The sequence below is a fragment of the Nymphaea colorata genome, chromosome 11 (assembly GCF_008831285.2).
Source record: "Nymphaea colorata isolate Beijing-Zhang1983 chromosome 11, ASM883128v2, whole genome shotgun sequence".
Taxonomy (NCBI): Eukaryota; Viridiplantae; Streptophyta; class Magnoliopsida; order Nymphaeales; family Nymphaeaceae; genus Nymphaea; species Nymphaea colorata.
In genome coordinates, this window is record NC_045148.1 from 11,902,124 (window position 1) to 11,920,805 (window position 18,682).

Sequence of the window (18,682 nt, forward strand, 5' to 3'; positions counted from 1 at the left end):
CACATGGAAGTTTTGTGTGGACTATGGGGCCTTGAAAGAAGTAAAGGTGAAGGATAGGCACCTGATTCCCGTGATTGATGAGTTGTTGGATAAGCTCACCAGCGCAACCTACTTCACTAAGATTGACCTTAGGGCTGGATACCACCAAATAAGAATGGTCGAGGACGATGTGGCCAAAACAACTTTTCGCACACATGACGGCCATTATGAATTCATGGTCATGCCTTTCGGGCTCACCAACGCCCATGCCACATTCCAAAGATGTATAAATGACATCTTTAGGGCTTATTTGAGGAAGCTCATCCTCGTATTCTTTGATGATATACTGGTTTACAGCCCTACTCTCCAAGAGCATTTTGGCTCACCTATGAGTGAGGTTGGTTGATCTTACGGAAACACGAGCTGTTCGCCAAGTTTTCCAAGCACAGTTTCAGGTAGACAAAGATTTCCTACCTCGGCCATGTCCTGACCGCCGAAGGCATGAGTGCCGACCCGGACAAAATCGCGGTCATGCAAAGTTGGCACCAACCAAAAGATCCGTGAGGCATGAGGGGATTTCTTTGCCTCATGGGTTATTATCGGCGTTTATACAGTTTACGAGGTTATAGCCGCTCCTCTCACCAAGATGTTGAGAAAGGGGGGAATGGAATTGGACGGACGAGGCAATGGCTGCCTTTAGGGAACTCAAGAGAGCAATGTCATCATCGCCGGTGTTATCCTTGCCGGATTTTTCTAAGGTGTTCATAGTGGAAACAGATGCATACAACGTGGGAGTTGGGGTGTCCTCGGCCAAGATCGCCACCCCATCATCACCTTTATCAACAAGACCCTTAACAATCGAGCAAGAGCACCTCTACGAACGAGAAGGAGATGTTAGCTATTGTTATAGCAATAGAGAAGTGGCAATTGTTTTTAATCACATAGCGTTTCATTGTTTAGATGGACTATGTGAGCCTCAAATGCTGATGTCTCAGCGGTTTTCCACTCCCACCTAGCAGCAATGGATAGCACGGTTGATGTGCTATGACTTCACAATTGAGTACAAAAGGGGGCCGGAATACTTAGTGGCCGATGCTCTCTCTCGGGTGCCCAAAGCCTTGTGCACCTTCTCAGCTCCTAGGACCGATCTGTGGGATCGAATCCGAGCAGCCCAAAAGGCCAATGAAAGACTTAGGCTTTTGTTGACCTCAGTTCAAGTGCACCCAGGCAGCATACCACACTAACACCACATGGGGAGGGTTGCTGACTTGCTGTATCGTAAAGGTAAGGTGGTGTTGCCCAAAAAGGATGCCATATGCCAAGGCTGATGGATTACCATCGACGCCCTCCCCATAACAGGGCACTAGGGCGTGAAGAGATGCTAAGCCGACTTTTGGTGGCAAGGCTTAAAGGCCGACGTCACCAAATACACGCGGCAATGTCCCACTTCTCAAAGAGAGAAGTACGAGCCAAGAAAAGTCTTAGGCCTTCTTTGTCCACTCCCGATTCCCGATAGGCCATGGGAGGATGCGTCTACGGATTTCATGGACGCAATGCCTAAATCAGAAGGCAAGGAGGTGATCTTAGTGGTCATCGGCTGGTTGACCAAACATGGGCACTTTACCCCTCTTTTGCGGCTCTGCTCAGCTAGGCTGGTCGCTGAAGTCCACCAAGGATGGGTGGGTAAGCATCATAGTATGTCCCGAACCATCGTGTGCAATCGAGATAGTATTTTTATCACCGACTTTTAGCTTGAGTACACTCGAATGCCCGAGATACACATATTATTCAGTTCTGCTCATCATTCACAGACCGACAGACAAACGAAATTAGTGAATCGCATCGTAGAGACGTATTTGAGGAGTTTTACCGACCACAGATCCACCACTTGCGTTAAGCACCTCTCATGGTGTGAATGGGCCCACAACACCAGCCCCCACACAGCCACCGGGATGACTCCCTTTGAGGCCCTGTATAGCTGTGCCCGCCAACCTGGCAGACTTACGAGCCAGACTTAGCCGGGGATGAGGGCCTCAAGAGGGCAATGCTTGACGAGGATGAGGTCCTACACACCCTCCGCCACAACTTGCAGCATGCCCAACAACGGATGAAACAACATGACAAAGGGCACGCTGAGAGAGTTTGCCATTGGAGATTGAGTGTGGCCCAAGCGCTTACTCCAGGGACAAAATACCTTATTTGGGCAGCCGTACTTGAAGTTGCTGCTGCGGTATTATGGACCATACTTGGTGGAGCATCGTTGCGGTAAGGTAGCATACCAGTTCACCTTGCTCGACGAAGCTCGCGTTTATCTAGTTTTTCACGTTGGGCACCTCAAGCTCTTCTATGGGATCCTGCCGACAGCCGTGGTGGAGACACCCGATGAGCCTCCCATGCCGCATCGCGTCTTACGTACGCGACGAGCTCGCCACAATGTCAACCTCTGGTGGGAGTATTTGGTGGAATGGGACAATGTCGAGGGAGAACCAGCGTGGGAGGATGCCTTTGAGCTGGCTGATAGGTTTCCATTGATAGGGGCTTGGGGGCAGGCTCCGTTTAAGTGAGGAAGATTTGATGCAGCCCATCCTCAAGTGGACGACGCGGCCGAGGGAGAGCTGGCAGCACTGACGAAGGTAAAGGGTAAGGCGCATCTAGCTACTGCATTGGCAGTCGTTTGAGTCCCTCATCTCGTCTGGAAAGGCTTGACGACATACGGACAACGAGCTGGAAAGACAAACATAATTAGGAGACAAGGCATCTGGCCATGGCCAGAAAGGAGACAACACCAGGCAGGCCATGGGAGCACTGAAGAAGGCCTTGGCCGAGAGGAGGTGCCAAAGTGCTGTCGAGAGCCGGTCAGCAGGGCCACCAGCATGCCAAGCGAAGGCCCTGCTAGCAGTGTTGGGGTAGCCGAGAAGGGTTCGGCCGCGCCTAGTTGTGAGGTCTACCCTATACAAGCGTAGCGTGCTGGCTGTGGCCGCGCAACAACGGCTAGGTCGGGTGCACTAGGCAGTCGCATGCAGCCCCCAGCTGAGGGGGTACTTGGGAGGGTCTCACTAGGATCGAGCGGATGGAGCAGCGAAGGCAGACCGATTCCTGACACAGAAAAGCAAGGTGGAATTGGCGGCCATCCAGAACTCAGCGACGAAGGCAGTGACTCAGTAGTAACAACAAACGAATCTGGGGCGGCAGGCGACGTATCGCCTTGACCACGAACTGGTATCGAGGTAATGACTTGGTACCAATTTTGGGAACGACTCGGCTTGGCGGGGAGCATCAGGTCGTGTCGGCTACGTGTCCAGACCGATGCGACACCAGATACGACTCTTGGAAGGACACAGGTCCTTCATTTTGTAATTGGGTTGGTTTCAGGATGTTTTGTATACACAGACCCGGATTGCTTTATGCAATCAGGTCGGGTCATGGGTTTTTGGAGATTCGGGTTGGGACCCGGGTTCGCTTTTTGGTTTCGTCTCGGCAACAAAACCGGGACAGGGTTCTTGACTCGGGCGATGTGACCGTGGCAATACCACATTGACCAGTTTGAGAAGCCAGTATCGATTGTCGAACTAGGTTGGATGTCGGGCGGCCTTGCGTGTGCGCTACCGACCGAGCCGTTCTCGCACATGCGAGGACCGGTTGACCCCGTCGACAACAAAACCCAGCAAAACGACTCCCTCGGCGACCGCTCACAGTCAAAGTGCTTAGACCAGACACGCTGTTGTCTTCTCCGGCGACTGCTCACCATCAAAGTGCTTAGACGAGATCCTTGATCTCTTGCGGTTCTAACGATCCCAAGCTCGACCAACGCTGTGGACTGTGCTGGCTGGAATCACCGCTTGCCTTGTTGTTGTCTGTTTTGGGTGTGAGGGTCTTCAGCTACCGCCAACATTGATTATGGCAACCACCGGTGGCCAAAATTTGCTCAAATAAACTCCGCAGCCAAAGGTGACCTTGTTCGACCATGGTCCTGCTGGTGACGTGCCTATCGTCGACCGAAATCAGTGGTTTCCAGTCGCCCCCTGTTCTATAGCAGATCGCCCGCCTCAAAGCCTCTCTGCCGTAGCACCTTGTTCTACTTCCCGACCAAGGAGGCACTACCGAGGACAACCCCTGCTTCCTCAAACTATATTCTCTCAGACTACTGTGGGACTACTGAGTGTCTGGTGAAGTTTCTAGGTTTGCATCCTTGCTGCAATTTCCCCCTTCTTCTCATGGATTAATTGCTCTTATCTTCCCCCGTGTCCTGCTTGCTGAACACATCCTATCGGGGAGGCAGAGACCAGCAAGTCTGGAGTTTGTGGATTCACCTAGCCGCACGGTAAAAAAACCTCCAGGTATCCCGCAACCCGATGGCAGCAACCAAGGAAGTCGCCTGAGCCCCATGACATCATAGCTCGGAGGCGCCTCACACCCGCCTCTTCTCCATCACCCCTGACCTCGGCGAGAGCACCTCAATTCGGCCCTGCGTCTCTCTGCCATGCGTTAGAGGGTCAGCGTCTTGCTTTGCCTCTGCCCATCTCCAACAGGATTGTTGGGAACGGAGCCAAGCCCTGCAACAGAGCTTCACCGCAGCGTTCGGCAAGAGCTAGCCTCGCCTCTGCGCCGAGCCTCCCTGTTTCTATCACGAACGGGCCACCCTATCTTGCAGTGAAGTGTTTTGCCAACCACCCCTCTGTTTTCCTTGTATCTTCTGCGGGCAGCTTAACTACTCTTTGTTTTACTTGCGGTGAGGAGGACCATCTCGGTCAGGTTGGGGGGCTGCCGCTGACACTACCGACGCCCGAGCATGCAGCCTTCCTCTCTATCGTGGCGGGCCTTGGAAAGCCGTAATATCTTTTTGGCTGTTGCTCATCGTCGAAACCGGGCTCGCTTGGTTGAGTAATTCCCTCCGTTCAACCTATAGTCTCGGGAGGGCTCATTTGATTTTATCCGGCCCTTGGCCTACGACCGACGAATGGCTCCTCCAATGCGCTGGGCGCCGAGGACACAACCCCGGCCTTGTAGCCTGTCCATGGGAGGGTGTGGTTTTGCTTAAGCATGCTTGTATGGTTTGGGAGTGAGTTGTGAGTGAAATTAAAAATCTGTATCGCTCACGCATTGTAACGCTTAAGGCCTGGACCCTTGATTGATTGAGTTGGTTGTTGTAAGTTCGTGTGTTGGGTAGATTTGTACTTCACTCTCGGGAGCTGATAGGGCCACTGTCTGGTCGGGAATCCCCTGTATAGACCTGTCCCTTTGAGCAGCCAGGCGAGATCTTGGAGTAGAGGTGAGGGGCGCTGTCTTGCTGAGCAGCCTCGTCCACCTCTTGGGGCACCTCGGCAGGCAGTTGGTAGAGCTTGCCTTGCTGGTACTCGAAATACTGATGAACCTTATAGATCCATCCTTGTGCCTTCTGCCCGCCGAACCTAGGGAAATCGAACTTGATGTGTGGTAGGGGTTGGGCACGTTCCCCTTGCTGGTCCTCATTAAACGGGTTGGTGTCAGCCATTTAGAAATCGGAAACCTCTGTTTTACACTGTTCAAAAGCTGTGAAGCCCGTCGTTTCGCAGGGTTTTGCTTCCCGCGGGAGTCGATAGGCTCGGCCGGTCCTCGCACGTGCGAGACCGGCTTGGTCGGTTGCGCATGCACGAGCTGCTCGACAGCTAACTCTCCCCTGAGTCGTATCCGATGTCGCATCGGCCTGGACATGTAGTCGAACATGACTCGACACGTCCTGATGCTCCCCACCAAGCTGAATCGTTCCCAAAATTAGTATGGAGTCATTACCTCGATACCGGTTCGCGGTTGACTCGCTCCTCCTGTAGGGCGGTCACTGCCTGCCGCACCCGATTCGCCCGTCGTTGCCACCTAGTCGTTGCCTCCATCGCCGAGTTTTAGATGGCCACTGCTTCCACCTTGCTCTTCTGTGTTCAGCGCCGGTCTGCCTTCGCTGCTTTGTGTGCTCGGTCCTGGTGAGACCCTTGCCGAGTACCCCTTGGCAGGGAGCTGGCCGCGGTTCCCTGGTGTGCCCGACCTGGCCGCAGCTGGCTCGCCTATTGCGCGGCCACAACCGACAAGGACCGGTCGATCAAGCGAAGGGGTTGGCTTTGCTCGGCATAGGGTCGACCTCTTAACCAGGCACAGTCGAGCCCTTCTCGGCAGGACCACCGGCAAAGGCTTGGGCACAAGGCTGGTCATGAGACTCATGACAAGTAAGGCCCTGGTCGAAGGTGGGGGTCCTAACAACTTGTTAGGAAGGGAGTTTGCCTTGGCAAGGTAGGAATACAATGGCTAATGCAAAAGCCAGGCCAGGTTGATTGCAGCTGCGTTGCCAAGCACAAGTGCTCCAAGCAGCAGCTGTGCAGCTTGAAGGCCTAAGCTGAGAGCTAATGTAGGCACTCGGCCACCGGCAAGAGCAAGGCGGCCCCACGAATGTCCACGAGCTCAACCGAATGCATGAGTGGCTTTGGTCAAGGTCACCAGGCTGTGATAGAGGAGGCTTGGCATGAGTACGTGTGGGTTAGTGCAGTAGGGTACCGAGTGGCAGGTATGTGTGATGAGAGGGTGTGTGACTGAAAGTGGTTAGATTATTCATTATGCATAAGTAGTTCTCTGTTGGGAGTTTGCAGCACAGGTCTTAGCAACCTCTAAGCATAGCGGCAACATGGCACAACATATGGCTGGTGGGTGCAAGCATGGATGGACCAGACAAGGTTAGCGTAATTTCAAGCCTCACGAGAGGTTGGCTGGGCCAAGTTGCCGAGGGACTTCAAGGTGCTCCTTCTGGATGGGAGCTCCAGGTAGCCTTGTCTATGGGATGAAGGCTGGTTGTCAAACACAATCCTTTTGTTCATGTTTATTGTTTCTAGAAGCCGTAATGGGTCTCTTGGAACTTCTTCCTTAGTTTATCTGAATGTAACATACCAATTCATTGGCACAGTCAACTTGGTCGTTATAGACCTCCTTTTATTGAGAAGTTTGTTGCAGGTAAATGTTGTTCCAATGTTTAGTTTGACTCTTCATATGAAAAAGTGTTCTTGTTATCACCTACGTAAGAGTTGTGGTTACCTTTTAATTTAATAAATAAAAGAGCTTTATTGCCTTTGAAGTCGTTCAGTCCGGCATATGAGGTCCCACACCTAAGTGTTCATTTTCTAGCAGTAAGTTTTATGTTATTTCCTTTCACAGAAATTAAAAAAAAAATCCTCAAAGCTTTTTAAATAATATTTTTCTAGGAGAATCTCAGCAATCCAAAAAATTAAGACAATATAGGAGATAATTTTAAAACTATGATAATAGATTATACTATTTTTCAAACAAAAGAATTGATTAACATTAACAAATTTACTTTTGTTTCCTGACAATATTTTGAAAATATCTTAATCATTTGTTTTTTTGTGTTTGTTGCATTTCCAGAATATTGGTGATACAACTATGGCAAAGCCAATGATGGCAAGTCTTACTTCATCATTGTCTTTTATTAGTTAGTAAATTTACAGGTTAATCTCCACCACAAACAGGAAAAGGAGTCTGCTAAATCCAAAATATTCATGTCATTGATGCTTGATAAACTACAGTATTGTGCATGACATGCATGTGCTTCTCCCAGGCCAAATACTTGTGCATACAGTTCTTCTGTTTTAGTGTAGTCATGTCTTTATGATTGTTCTGTATTTTGTCCTGATTTTGTTCTGAACTGTCTAGCAACTCTTACCTAACCTATATTGATAAGCAGGTTGTCAGCTACCGTGGAGCAATCAGCAGTTTGCGGGATCAAGCAAGTTATAAGCCGAAGGTTCCTTCTGTGGCAGTTCACTATAAACTCTGCCACACTTTTGACTTCCAAGAATTTCCTACGTTGCCAATTGATGTGAGATCTCACCTCTTGATCACAGAAACATTGGCTTATGAATTCCCTACACCATGATTGTTTTTTCTTGCTTAAATTTGCAACCAATTTAAAGCAATTTGTTTCTATTATTGTATAATAATACGGTGAATAGCTGTGGTTTTTTATAACTGTTACGACCAGAGAGAGAGAAACATTGAAAATCATCACTAACGTAACCCTAATCTCAAAGTTAAAAGAGATTAGGGCTGGCGGTAACAATAATTACAATATTAGTCCAAACAAAATAAGATAATATTAAAGACATAAACTCCAACTTTCTAATATTGCAGAGACACTCTAACCGATTGTCAAGAATATTTAACACTCCCCCTCAAGCTGGAGCATAGATATCCCCACTAACTCTAGTAAAATCATCAACCAAAACCAGGTAATACCAGAAACGTGAACGAAAAGAAACCCTACTAGGAATCCAAACATCCACATGAAGGAGATCAAAAGGACTTTGACTAGGTGAACTCTGATTCGAAGGAAAGCTGCTCTGTGTATGCTTGCCTAGCTGGCATGCATGACATAAGAAAGATTCTGATGCAGAAATATTTGGAAACATGCGACAAAGTTTGGAAATAGATGGATGGACTAGTCTGAGATGCCACTGTAGAGGAGAGGTCCTCGATGCGAATGAAGACGTAGCAACATCTACTGGGATAGAAAGCAAATAGAGTCCCTCACATTCGTGGCTGCCACCAATCTCAGTTGGTAAGCCCTGAAAAAGACATGAATCAGGATAAAAAATGACTCTTATAAGTCACTCGCTAGTTGTTTAATAGATAACAGATTAACAAAAAACTAAGGAGCATATAGCACATGTATAATCGTGCCCAAGGGTGGGAGGTAGATATCATCGCTGCCCAAGGTTGGAGACAGCTGGCCATCCATTAGTCTGACCTGCTGTGGTGTAGAGAACCTGGTTAATGACGAAAAAATCTGTACAACAATGCCTAGATGCTCCTGAATCAATCATCCATAACATATCTGAGTCATTGATAGGGGCGCCAACAGAGAAGGCTGAGTCTAGAGAGAGAAAACATTGAAAATCATCATTCACGTAAACCTAATCTCAAAGTTAAAGAGATTAGGGCTGGCGGTAACAAGAACTACAATATTAGTCCAAACAAAATAAGATAATATTAAAAGACCTACATTCCAACTTCCTAATATTGTAGAGACACTCTAACCGACTGTCAAGAATATTTAACAATAACCTATTCCCCTATTAGCACTTCAACAGAAGCACCTAAATATTTCAAGGTGATATTTGAGCATAATGGAAAATATCCCCACTGGCCACATATTTTGCCAACCATGTGCTCATCCTAAAAAAAGGTGAAACCAGTGTGCAATTTGTGCATTGTTTTACTTGAAAAAGAGAGAAAAGGAGCCTGAAGGGGTTGGTGACAAGTTCATGAACTTCTGTACGTACCCAAATGCTGTCACTGCTGCTGTTGCTGCAATAACTGGTGTGCATGTGGTTCCCCACTGCAAAGTACAAATATTCCAGGGGAACTCTATTGATAGGCAGTGTACACTCATTGATTGGCTGTATCCTGTGCTCTTCACAAATATTTGAACATATGGCTGGGGAAGACTGGTGTCATAAAGAATATACCACTGAACAGGTGAATGCAGTATGTCATGAAATTTCTGTCATAAGGAATATTGCTTGCAATGGAGGGAAAAGTAATCACATGGATTAGTCACCCCATCAGTTTGTATTGTCCAACTTTCTTTGGTCTTTGATGCTTCCACTTTTGGATGTACATACCATGTGTGCGTGATTATTTTTTTTTTTTTGTCACCTACATCATCTTGGTGACCTTTGATTAACCCTTAACCATCCTTACCTTGCCGTGAAAATATTTTTTTTCCCTTCTCTCTCGAGGCGGTGAATGTTACATCTATGAAGGTAATTTATATATTGTAACATACAGCTTCCTGGCATCAGAAACAATTTATGAGTTACAGTTTTAGCTAAACCCCTGCTGTGTTTCTGTGTGGATATTGTTAAGACACTACATAAGAATTTAAAAATAATAATAGATATAACAAGTTTATGACCTAGTCTTGCTAATGTTTCGAACCAGACGGACGGATGTTTGATGGTTATGCAGTCAAACTTGGAAACTAAAATAGTCCAAGACTCAGTAAGACCAGGGCATTATGGTCATTGGTTAGTGGGAAACTTGTAATTTTCAGCCATGACCAGGGGTAGATTAGCAATTATCTATTCGAGATTAAATTATGCTAATCATGATTAAGTTTACCTAGTGACAGTTTAAGAGCTTAAACACCCAATTAGTGATAGATATCATAGATTAGAGCTCTTAATATAATATTAGACATTAAGTTAAACCAGAACTGAAACTAATCATTTAAATCAAATTAATTGAACAAACCTCCTCAAGATAGATTAATATAAAATATAATATAATATGTAATATAAAAATAATAAAGGGGTTGCCACCCTCTTTAGAACAATGTTGTAAAACGCGTATCGTAAGCCGTATCGGTCGGGCTTTAAGATACGCCGTATCGTAACGTATCGTAACGTATCGTAACCGTATCGTAAATTTTTTTAAAAAAATATTAATAAATCAGAAAAAATTTAAAAAAATTCGGAAAATTCATAAAAAAAATCAGAAAAAATTAAAAATAATAAATTGTTCATAGAAAACATGTTTGAGATAATGATAGACTTATTATTGCTATAAACTTACGCGTTCATCATTCATAAACATCAAAATTCATAACAATAATACAATATCATTCAACAAAGCATAAGGCCATAAGCCATAAAGTGATAAAGTCATAAATGATAAAACATTCAATCAAGTGTTCAACAACCATAGATTCATAACTCTTAAGTTTTTGATACATATAAAATGAAAGCACTCTTGACTTGACTCTCATTCATGATTCATCATTCATAATCTTCATCATCTTCATCTTCATCTTCTTCTTCTTCTTCATCGTCAAGAATTGGAAGATCTTCACCAACATATTCAGCACCAGCACCAGCAGTAGCAGACTCTCCTTCATCAACAAAGCCTTCTGTTGCTTCAACTTCAAGGTTGAAGCATTCAAGATCTTCATCATCAAATATTGTAGCTGGTTCTTCTTCAATCCATGGCTCTAGATCGTCAAAATTTTCCAAGCTGATAGGATCGAACTGAGATGTGTGCTTCCTTGCTAATGATTTTTCTAATTCTCTACATTAAATAAGAGAAAATTTGTTAGTATATAATTTCATATAAATATATTGTACATAAAAATGTAAACATTAATTAAGGTATATGCCTATATTACCTTTGTTTCAACCTCATATTATATCGAACAAAGACAAGGTCATTCAACCTTTTATGTTCGAGCCTATTCCTTTTTTTGCTATGGATATGTTGGAACACACTCCAGTTCCTTTCGCATCCACTAGCACTGCATGTCTGGCTGAGGACTTTGACTGCAAAACGTGCTAGGTTTGGACAATCAAACCCATACCTATTCCACCACAAATCTAAACAAAAATATAACAAATCAATGTGAAAGTTTTAAAAGAATCAAATGTAACAAATGCAAAGTAAATTAAAAATTTCTATGTATTTACCTGGACGCATCGTTGTCCTGGCTCGAACGGCGGCAGGTAGTCCCATGTTCCGAAAACAACTATCATATAGATCCAACTCATTGTGCACAGCATCTTGTTCTGTAGAATCTTCCACTAACACATTAATACAATCTAACAAACCATGCATGACTTCTCTGTCCTTCTTAAATGTAGGAGAAAATCTAATTGCAGGATTTAGATAATAAGCTGCTGCATGAAGAGGTTGATGAAGCTGTCCAGTCCACCTTTTATCTATAATCTTCCATATGGGCATATATAACTTTTTCTTTTCCTTTAAGTTGTCTCGAATTGCCTCTTTTGCTTTGTCCATAGCCTCATATAAGTACCCTATAGAAGGTCTGTCCTCGCTGTCAGCCAACCTGAGAACCTTAACTAATGGAACACAAACCTTCAATAGCTTCACACATGATTCCCAAAATACGTTATTGAATATAATATCCACAACTAAAGAAGCATTTCTTTTATGAGCATGTGGATATGCAGCCCATTCTTCACTAGCAAACATCTGTCTCAAAGGAGTTCTTTGTTTCACCACACTCTGCACAGTCAATACATTTGTGGCAAATCTAGTTTGTGCAGGTCGTATTAATTCAACTCCTTTTGTAAATTTTCTCATCAAACTCAATACATATGCATGATTATAGATAAATTTTGTTACCTCTTGACATTGGTCAATGGCTGATTTCATATCATGCATCTCATTAAGATCTTGAAGCATTAGATTAACACAATGAGTGGCACATGGACTCCAATAAAATGTTCTATACTTTTGAAATAACAAATCTCCTGCAGCTCTATAATTTGCAGCATTATCTGTAATAAACTGTACAATGTTTGCAGGTCCAACTTCTTGTACAACATTATCAAAAACATTGAATAAAATCTCAGCAGTCTTAGGAACATCAGACAAGTCAAGAGATTTCAAGAACATTGTACCTTTAGGGCAATACACAAGAAAATTTACAAGTGTTCTTGACCTTGTATCAGTCCAACCATCTGACATAATGGAGCAACCTGTTTCCTTCCAACATAATTTCAACTCATCGCAATGCTCAGACACTTCTTTGACTGTATCCTGAAGAATTTTGCCTCTCAACTGATGATATGATGGCATTTTGAATCCGGGGCCTATAGAAGCAATTGCATCTGCCATGGCTTGGAATTGAAAAGAATTAGCTGCATTGAATGGAATACAGGCATCATAAAACCATTTCCCTACCTGCTTTTGTGCATGATATAGCATATCTTTAGATGTCATAGCAGCACGAATCTGCGGCTGACCACCTGGGCTGGTATATGAAGGGAAAAAACTATTAATAGAGCCAACACTAGACCTACCAGTAGGAACTCTACCACTAGGTGGTCGCATACCACGCCTGGCCCTAACATCTGTTGTGCCTCTCCTCTTCCTTCCCGTTATGCCAGATCGACCTCCTTCATACATAATCCCTTTTCCTCTACGATCTCTACCTCTTGAGGTCTCCAAATCTGTTCTTAGACTGCTATCGTCTTCATCATCACATTCATAAGCTTCATCCTCTTCTTCTTCATCTTCCAAAGGCACATTATAGCCTACATCTGCATCTTCAATTTCTTTTTGTATTCTCTTTTGACGTAAAGCATGAAGCATATCTAAACATTGTTGACGCACAAATGGAGGCAGAGGTTTGTTTGGTCCTCCAACACAAGGAGACGCATCTTTGGAGGTCCCTGCCAAATGGTGTTTCATTCTAATAATCCCTCCTGAAAGTGTATTCCCACAGAAGCCACATTTGAGTTTCAAACGGTTATTCTCCTTCACCCTTTCGCACCATTGCCATGTAGGATCCATATCTTCAAAAAAAAAACGAAATCCTATGGTAAACTTAATGAAAAACACTCAAAGTCTTCAAATCTATGATTATACGGTAAAAAATTAAGAATACATGGTAAGAACATGAGATTTCATACCTTACGAAGAAGAAATGTCTGAAATGAAGAAAACCCCTTTCCTTCCCACGAAAATCAAGCACCCACGCACAAATCGACCACTTAATCTTCGATTTGACGATGAAAATCAAGTTCTTCACGGTCAAAATGAACGATCGTCCTCCCTCACGGCACTATCCAAGCGTTAGAAATGAAGAACGGAAGAAAAATTTGAAAAAGAAGCCGAATAAGTAGGTCTCGGTCCCCTTTTGCGTTTTTAGGCCGTATCGTACGATACGTGCGATACAGGGCCGATACACCCCCTTTTTACGATACGAGGGGTGTATCGTATCGTTTTCTTCAAACGATACGATACGTATCGTACGATACGATACGTATCGTACGATACGGGGTCGTATCGTACGATACGTACAACATTGCTTTAGAATGCAACATGAGGGAGAAGAGGAAAAAGAGAGAGAAGAGGAGGAAGAGAGAGAATAAGAGAAAGAGGGAGGAGAGGAGAAAAAGAGAGAAGAGGAGAAAGAGAGACAAGGAGAAAGAGAGAGGAGGAGAAAGTATATATAAAGAGAGAGAGAGAGAAAGAGAGGATATAGAGAGAAAGTTGAAGAGAGAGAGTGTGTCCATCTGTGACAAAACTTTACAGAATCCTTTCTTTCATGAGTTGTAATCACCTGAAATAGAGACTTTGTTAAAATATCAAGTATAATGAAAGTTATTGTAATTTTTTCGGTTACATGTAAAATGTTAGATTGTTTATTGTAGAAATTTTAATTGCTTCTCTTAGGCTGCATTTTGCAGCTATTCTTCACGATTCTGAGAGATCGGAATCTAGAAAATCAGAAGCGTTAGATGAGATGCTGTTGAATTTTGGTCAGAAACCTCGAACCATCTCGTTTTGCATGTACCATGTAGTGCATATGATCAACAAACGGACTGTGCCATCTGTGTTTACGTGGCTTAATTGTCTAGGCTGCGTTGAGATCCATGTCGAATTGCACACCAGTTTGCTGTATCGTGAAACTTGACAGTGGGCTAGGCTAGGCCATCAGACCGATCTAGCCTTAATCGGCCATGATTACTAGGAGATCTTGGTCTACCACGACCAATTTTGGTTTGACTACCTTGGCCGTACCCAGAGTCGAGATAAGGGCAGGCAGACAATTGATTACACGGAGTTTTAGTTAAGATATAATATTAATAATACATAATTAGATTAATCACCTCTTTTATAGAGTGCTTAAACTAGCAAAGGTGAGATTTAGCAGGCTTGAACTAAGTTGAAAATTTAAGCAAATTACTTAAGTTAATTAAGTTTATTTTGATTCTTTGAATACATGTTCATGGATACATGCACGTTATTTAGGTTTATCTGTTTTGAAAGTACGTGCCACACTTAGATACGTAACTCAAGTTGTGTTGGTGATACAGGCTCGATATTGAGTTCCAGGAGTGAGTTGTTTAATGAGAAACCCATGCTTTAGCTTTGAGATCTATGTCACATAGGTACGGGTACTGGTTCGGACTATTTTCAAAAAACTTGGGTACGGGGGTACGTACAACATTGCTTTAGAATGCAACATGAGGGAGAAGAGGAAAAAGAGAGAGAAGAGGAGGAAGAGAGAGAATAAGAGAAAGAGGGAGGAGAGGAGAAAAAGAGAGAAGAGGAGAAAGAGAGACAAGGAGAAAGAGAGAGGAGGAGAAAGTATATATAAAGAGAGAGAGAGAGAAAGAGAGGATATAGAGAGAAAGTTGAAGAGAGAGAGTGTGTCCATCGGTGACAAAACTTTACAGAATCCTTTCTTTCATGAGTTGTAATCACCTGAAATAGAGACTTTGTTAAAATATCAAGTATAATGAAAGTTATTGTAATTTTTTCGGTTACATGTAAAATGTTAGATTGTTTATTGTAGAAATTTTAATTGCTTCTCTTAGGCTGCATTTTGCAGCTATTCTTCACGATTCTGAGAGATCGGAATCTAGAAAATCAGAAGCGTTAGATGAGATGCTGTTGAATTTTGGTCAGAAACCTCGAACCATCTCGTTTTGCATGTACCATGTAGTGCATATGATCAACAAACGGACTGTGCCATCTGTGTTTACGTGGCTTAATTGTCTAGGCTGCGTTGAGATCCATGTCGAATTGCACACCAGTTTGCTGTATCGTGAAACTTGACAGTGGGCTAGGCTAGGCCATCAGACCGATCTAGCCTTAATCGGCCATGATTACTAGGAGATCTTGGTCTACCACGACCAATTTTGGTTTGACTACCTTGGCCGTACCCAGAGTCGAGATAAGGGCAGGCAGACAATTGATTACACGGAGTTTTAGTTAAGATATAATATTAATAATACATAATTAGATTAATCACCTCTTTTATAGAGTGCTTAAACTAGCAAAGGTGAGATTTAGCAGGCTTGAACTAAGTTGAAAATTTAAGCAAATTACTTAAGTTAATTAAGTTTATTTTGATTCTTTGAATACATGTTCATGGATACATGCACGTTATTTAGGTTTATCTGTTTTGAAAGTACGTGCCACACTTAGATACGTAACTCAAGTTGTGTTGGTGATACAGGCTCGATATTGAGTTCCAGGAGTGAGTTGTTTAATGAGAAACCCATGCTTTAGCTTTGAGATCTATGTCACATAGGTACGGGTACTGGTTCGGACTATTTTCAAAAAACTTGGGTACGGGGGTACGTCTGTGTATATATATATATATATATATATATATATATATATATATATATATATATAACATAAAATAAGAATTCAAACAAAATAGCGCATTCATGATTCAAAATTTATAGTTTCTAAAGAAAAACTATTGAAAAAAATATGAAAACACAACTTTGTATGTGTTTCCTGAGTGTAAATGGTGTAAAGAACAAAACTGAAATCATAAATTTTGGATAAGAAAGGACTTGGTCAACTTTGATCGAGTTTTAAATTGGACGGATACAGTCCTGGGTACGTTGACCGTACCCGGTACTGTTTGACCAGTACCCAAGAAGTACCCACGACAGTACCAGTACCAGTACCAGCACCAGTGTCGTACCTGGCCGGTACAGGTACGCTGCCTTTACAGCAGTACCCATGTGACAAAGTTTGAGATGAATATATTTGATACTGCAAGCAGGGTAGTGATGATAGATGTGGAAGTAGGCCCATGAATTAAATTGATTGAGCATGATGGTTGTTTATTTACTTTACGCAAATGTTTGTTTATGGCCTGAGTTATCAGTATGATGTGGGCAACAGCCTGGGGCCGGTTTTTTATTTCCAGGTTGATGGTATAAGAGGAAAGTTCGAGAACGGCAAAATATACCAAAAATAAAAAGTCCAAGATCGGCACATGTTGCGACTATAAATAGTCAAACCCAATTGTAGAACATAAAGGGGCCAGGTTGGGTGGTGCAAGGGTTCGGGGACCCATGAGCGGAACCTTTGCTGAATGCAAGGATTGATAAAGTGCTCCTTAGGCTATTTAGAGAAGCCCAGCCCCATTGTGAGGCAGCGAGTGCGGGATGCAGTTAGTGCAGTAATGTAGTTCAGATCAACGAATGTGGAATCACGATAGTGGTTAGCCTAAATTATGCCAATATTCCCGTTGACTCAGTGTTTAGGACCGTAAGCTGCTCAACGGCCTGCCCTAAATACATCAACAAGCTGGGTGGCATCATGTGATCTTACTCAGGCGGGTCCGTGTGTATGCATCATAAAAATTTATGAGACTATGAATTGGCTGTTTATTTATTTATTTGTTCATTTATCTGCTTTCTTTATTATCACCGATGTGATTGGTTTTTGTATGACTCAGATTGAGTTTGATTTGTTGGAATGCCGAAGAAATCAGTAAACCAAACTTAGTGAACCTTTTGAACTAGGTCTGACTAATTCTGGAGTGAGCTTGCTTCCAGTAACAAAGATAATCACTCATTATTATTTTAACAATCAATACAATACATAAACTTTACATTCAAGTGATATATCGGAAATCTTGTTATGGTTTTCAATTAACTGCTAGGACAGATCGTGCCGTCCGCTAATTATACAGACAAGTTATTTGGATGCAATACACAAATCGGGCCTATGCCAACTACGTAGGTGTTTGATTGTTCTGCTTCTGCTAAAAAAAAAAAGAAAAGAAAAAAACTCTAAAAAATCTATTTCCTTTTCGCGATTAGTTGTGTATGACATTGGAGCGTTATATATATTCAATAGCAGATTCTACCAAGGACTTCAGTAAGAATGAGAGTGCTTCTAGGAATGCCTTGTTTGTTCAGAGCAATTGTGCATTTGTTTGTTCAGTGCAATTGCATGATTTGTGCAGCCTAGTGATGGTAAATGACTGCAAATAAGAGATTCAGTGTTTGAACAGTTGTCTGATCTTTTGAATAGTTTGGAAGTTGCTAGCTCTGAAATGTAATTGTCATGTCACACAAAGCCATGCTTTTTTGATTGACTTAGAAAACGAAAGTGCTTGGCTATAAGTCTGGTGGTGGAGATCCTCTTGAATTTTGTGTCGTAATGCAGTTATGCATATTAGTACAAGTCTTATAAAATTTCATGTGAAAAGGAAGCATATTTGAGTTGCTTGTCTTTTATATTAGATAGGTCGAGTTTGATCCGTTTCAGGTTCTTTAATGTTAGTTGCTGAAGGTCTAAACCGAACTACCAATCAGTAGAGAGATGAAAATCATAAAAATGTCAAAAAAAAAAAAAACAGAAAATAAACTAACACGGGAGCTTCAAAATGGCATGCTGACCCATGTCGACGCGGTCAATGCACGTCCGGTGCAGTTGGCCACACCGGACCAACAAGTCCTGCTGTGTCTTATTATTTTTCAAGGCAGCATGTTCTTTTTTCCCCTTCCACTTTCTCTCTATGTCTCTTCACTTTTTCTGCATTTTAAAAAGAAGACAAGGTCTCACTTTTTCCTCATTTTTAAAAGGAGACATGGTGGGTCTCTCTCTCTCTCTCTCTCTCATTCTCATATTGATTGCTTTTCTTTTTTAAAAGAATCACAGAACTTGCAGTCCTTGGTGTCTTTTTGAAGATACCCTAGATAAATCCATAAAGGACTGGGTGTCTTTTTAAAAAATAGATTATAGGACTAAGGCGTCCTCTTTGAAAAGAGGACACCTGAAATTGATTTTGTATCATTTTAAATGACACCACAAAGGTGTCCTCTTTATGAAAGAGTATATCCTATTTTGAAAATTCTTTGTTTAGCATATCTATATATATAGCGCA

The 18,682-nt window shown here is 42.9% G+C and overlaps 2 protein-coding genes across 3 annotated transcripts in view; one reads left to right on the forward strand and one right to left on the reverse strand.

The window, feature by feature from the left end:
* Nucleotides 1-18,682, forward strand: part of LOC116264357 (glutamine-dependent NAD(+) synthetase) — an 87,428-nt gene that overhangs the window by 10,612 nt on the left and 58,134 nt on the right. For both annotated transcript variants that reach the window (XM_031644501.2, XM_031644500.2), the window contains exon 5: nt 7,697-7,831. In XM_031644501.2, the coding sequence (XP_031500361.1) occupies nt 7,697-7,831 (135 nt within the window). The remainder of the gene's footprint in view (nt 1-7,696; nt 7,832-18,682) is intronic.
* Nucleotides 10,487-13,598, reverse strand: LOC126410530 (uncharacterized). Its single transcript, XM_050080532.1, has 4 exons — nt 13,443-13,598; nt 11,472-13,325; nt 11,177-11,381; nt 10,487-11,079 (listed from the first exon to the last, which is right to left on the reverse strand). The coding sequence occupies exons 2-4, from the start codon at nt 13,321-13,323 to the stop codon at nt 10,791-10,793; spliced, it is 2,346 nt and encodes a 781-aa protein (XP_049936489.1). The 5' UTR covers nt 13,324-13,325; nt 13,443-13,598; the 3' UTR covers nt 10,487-10,790.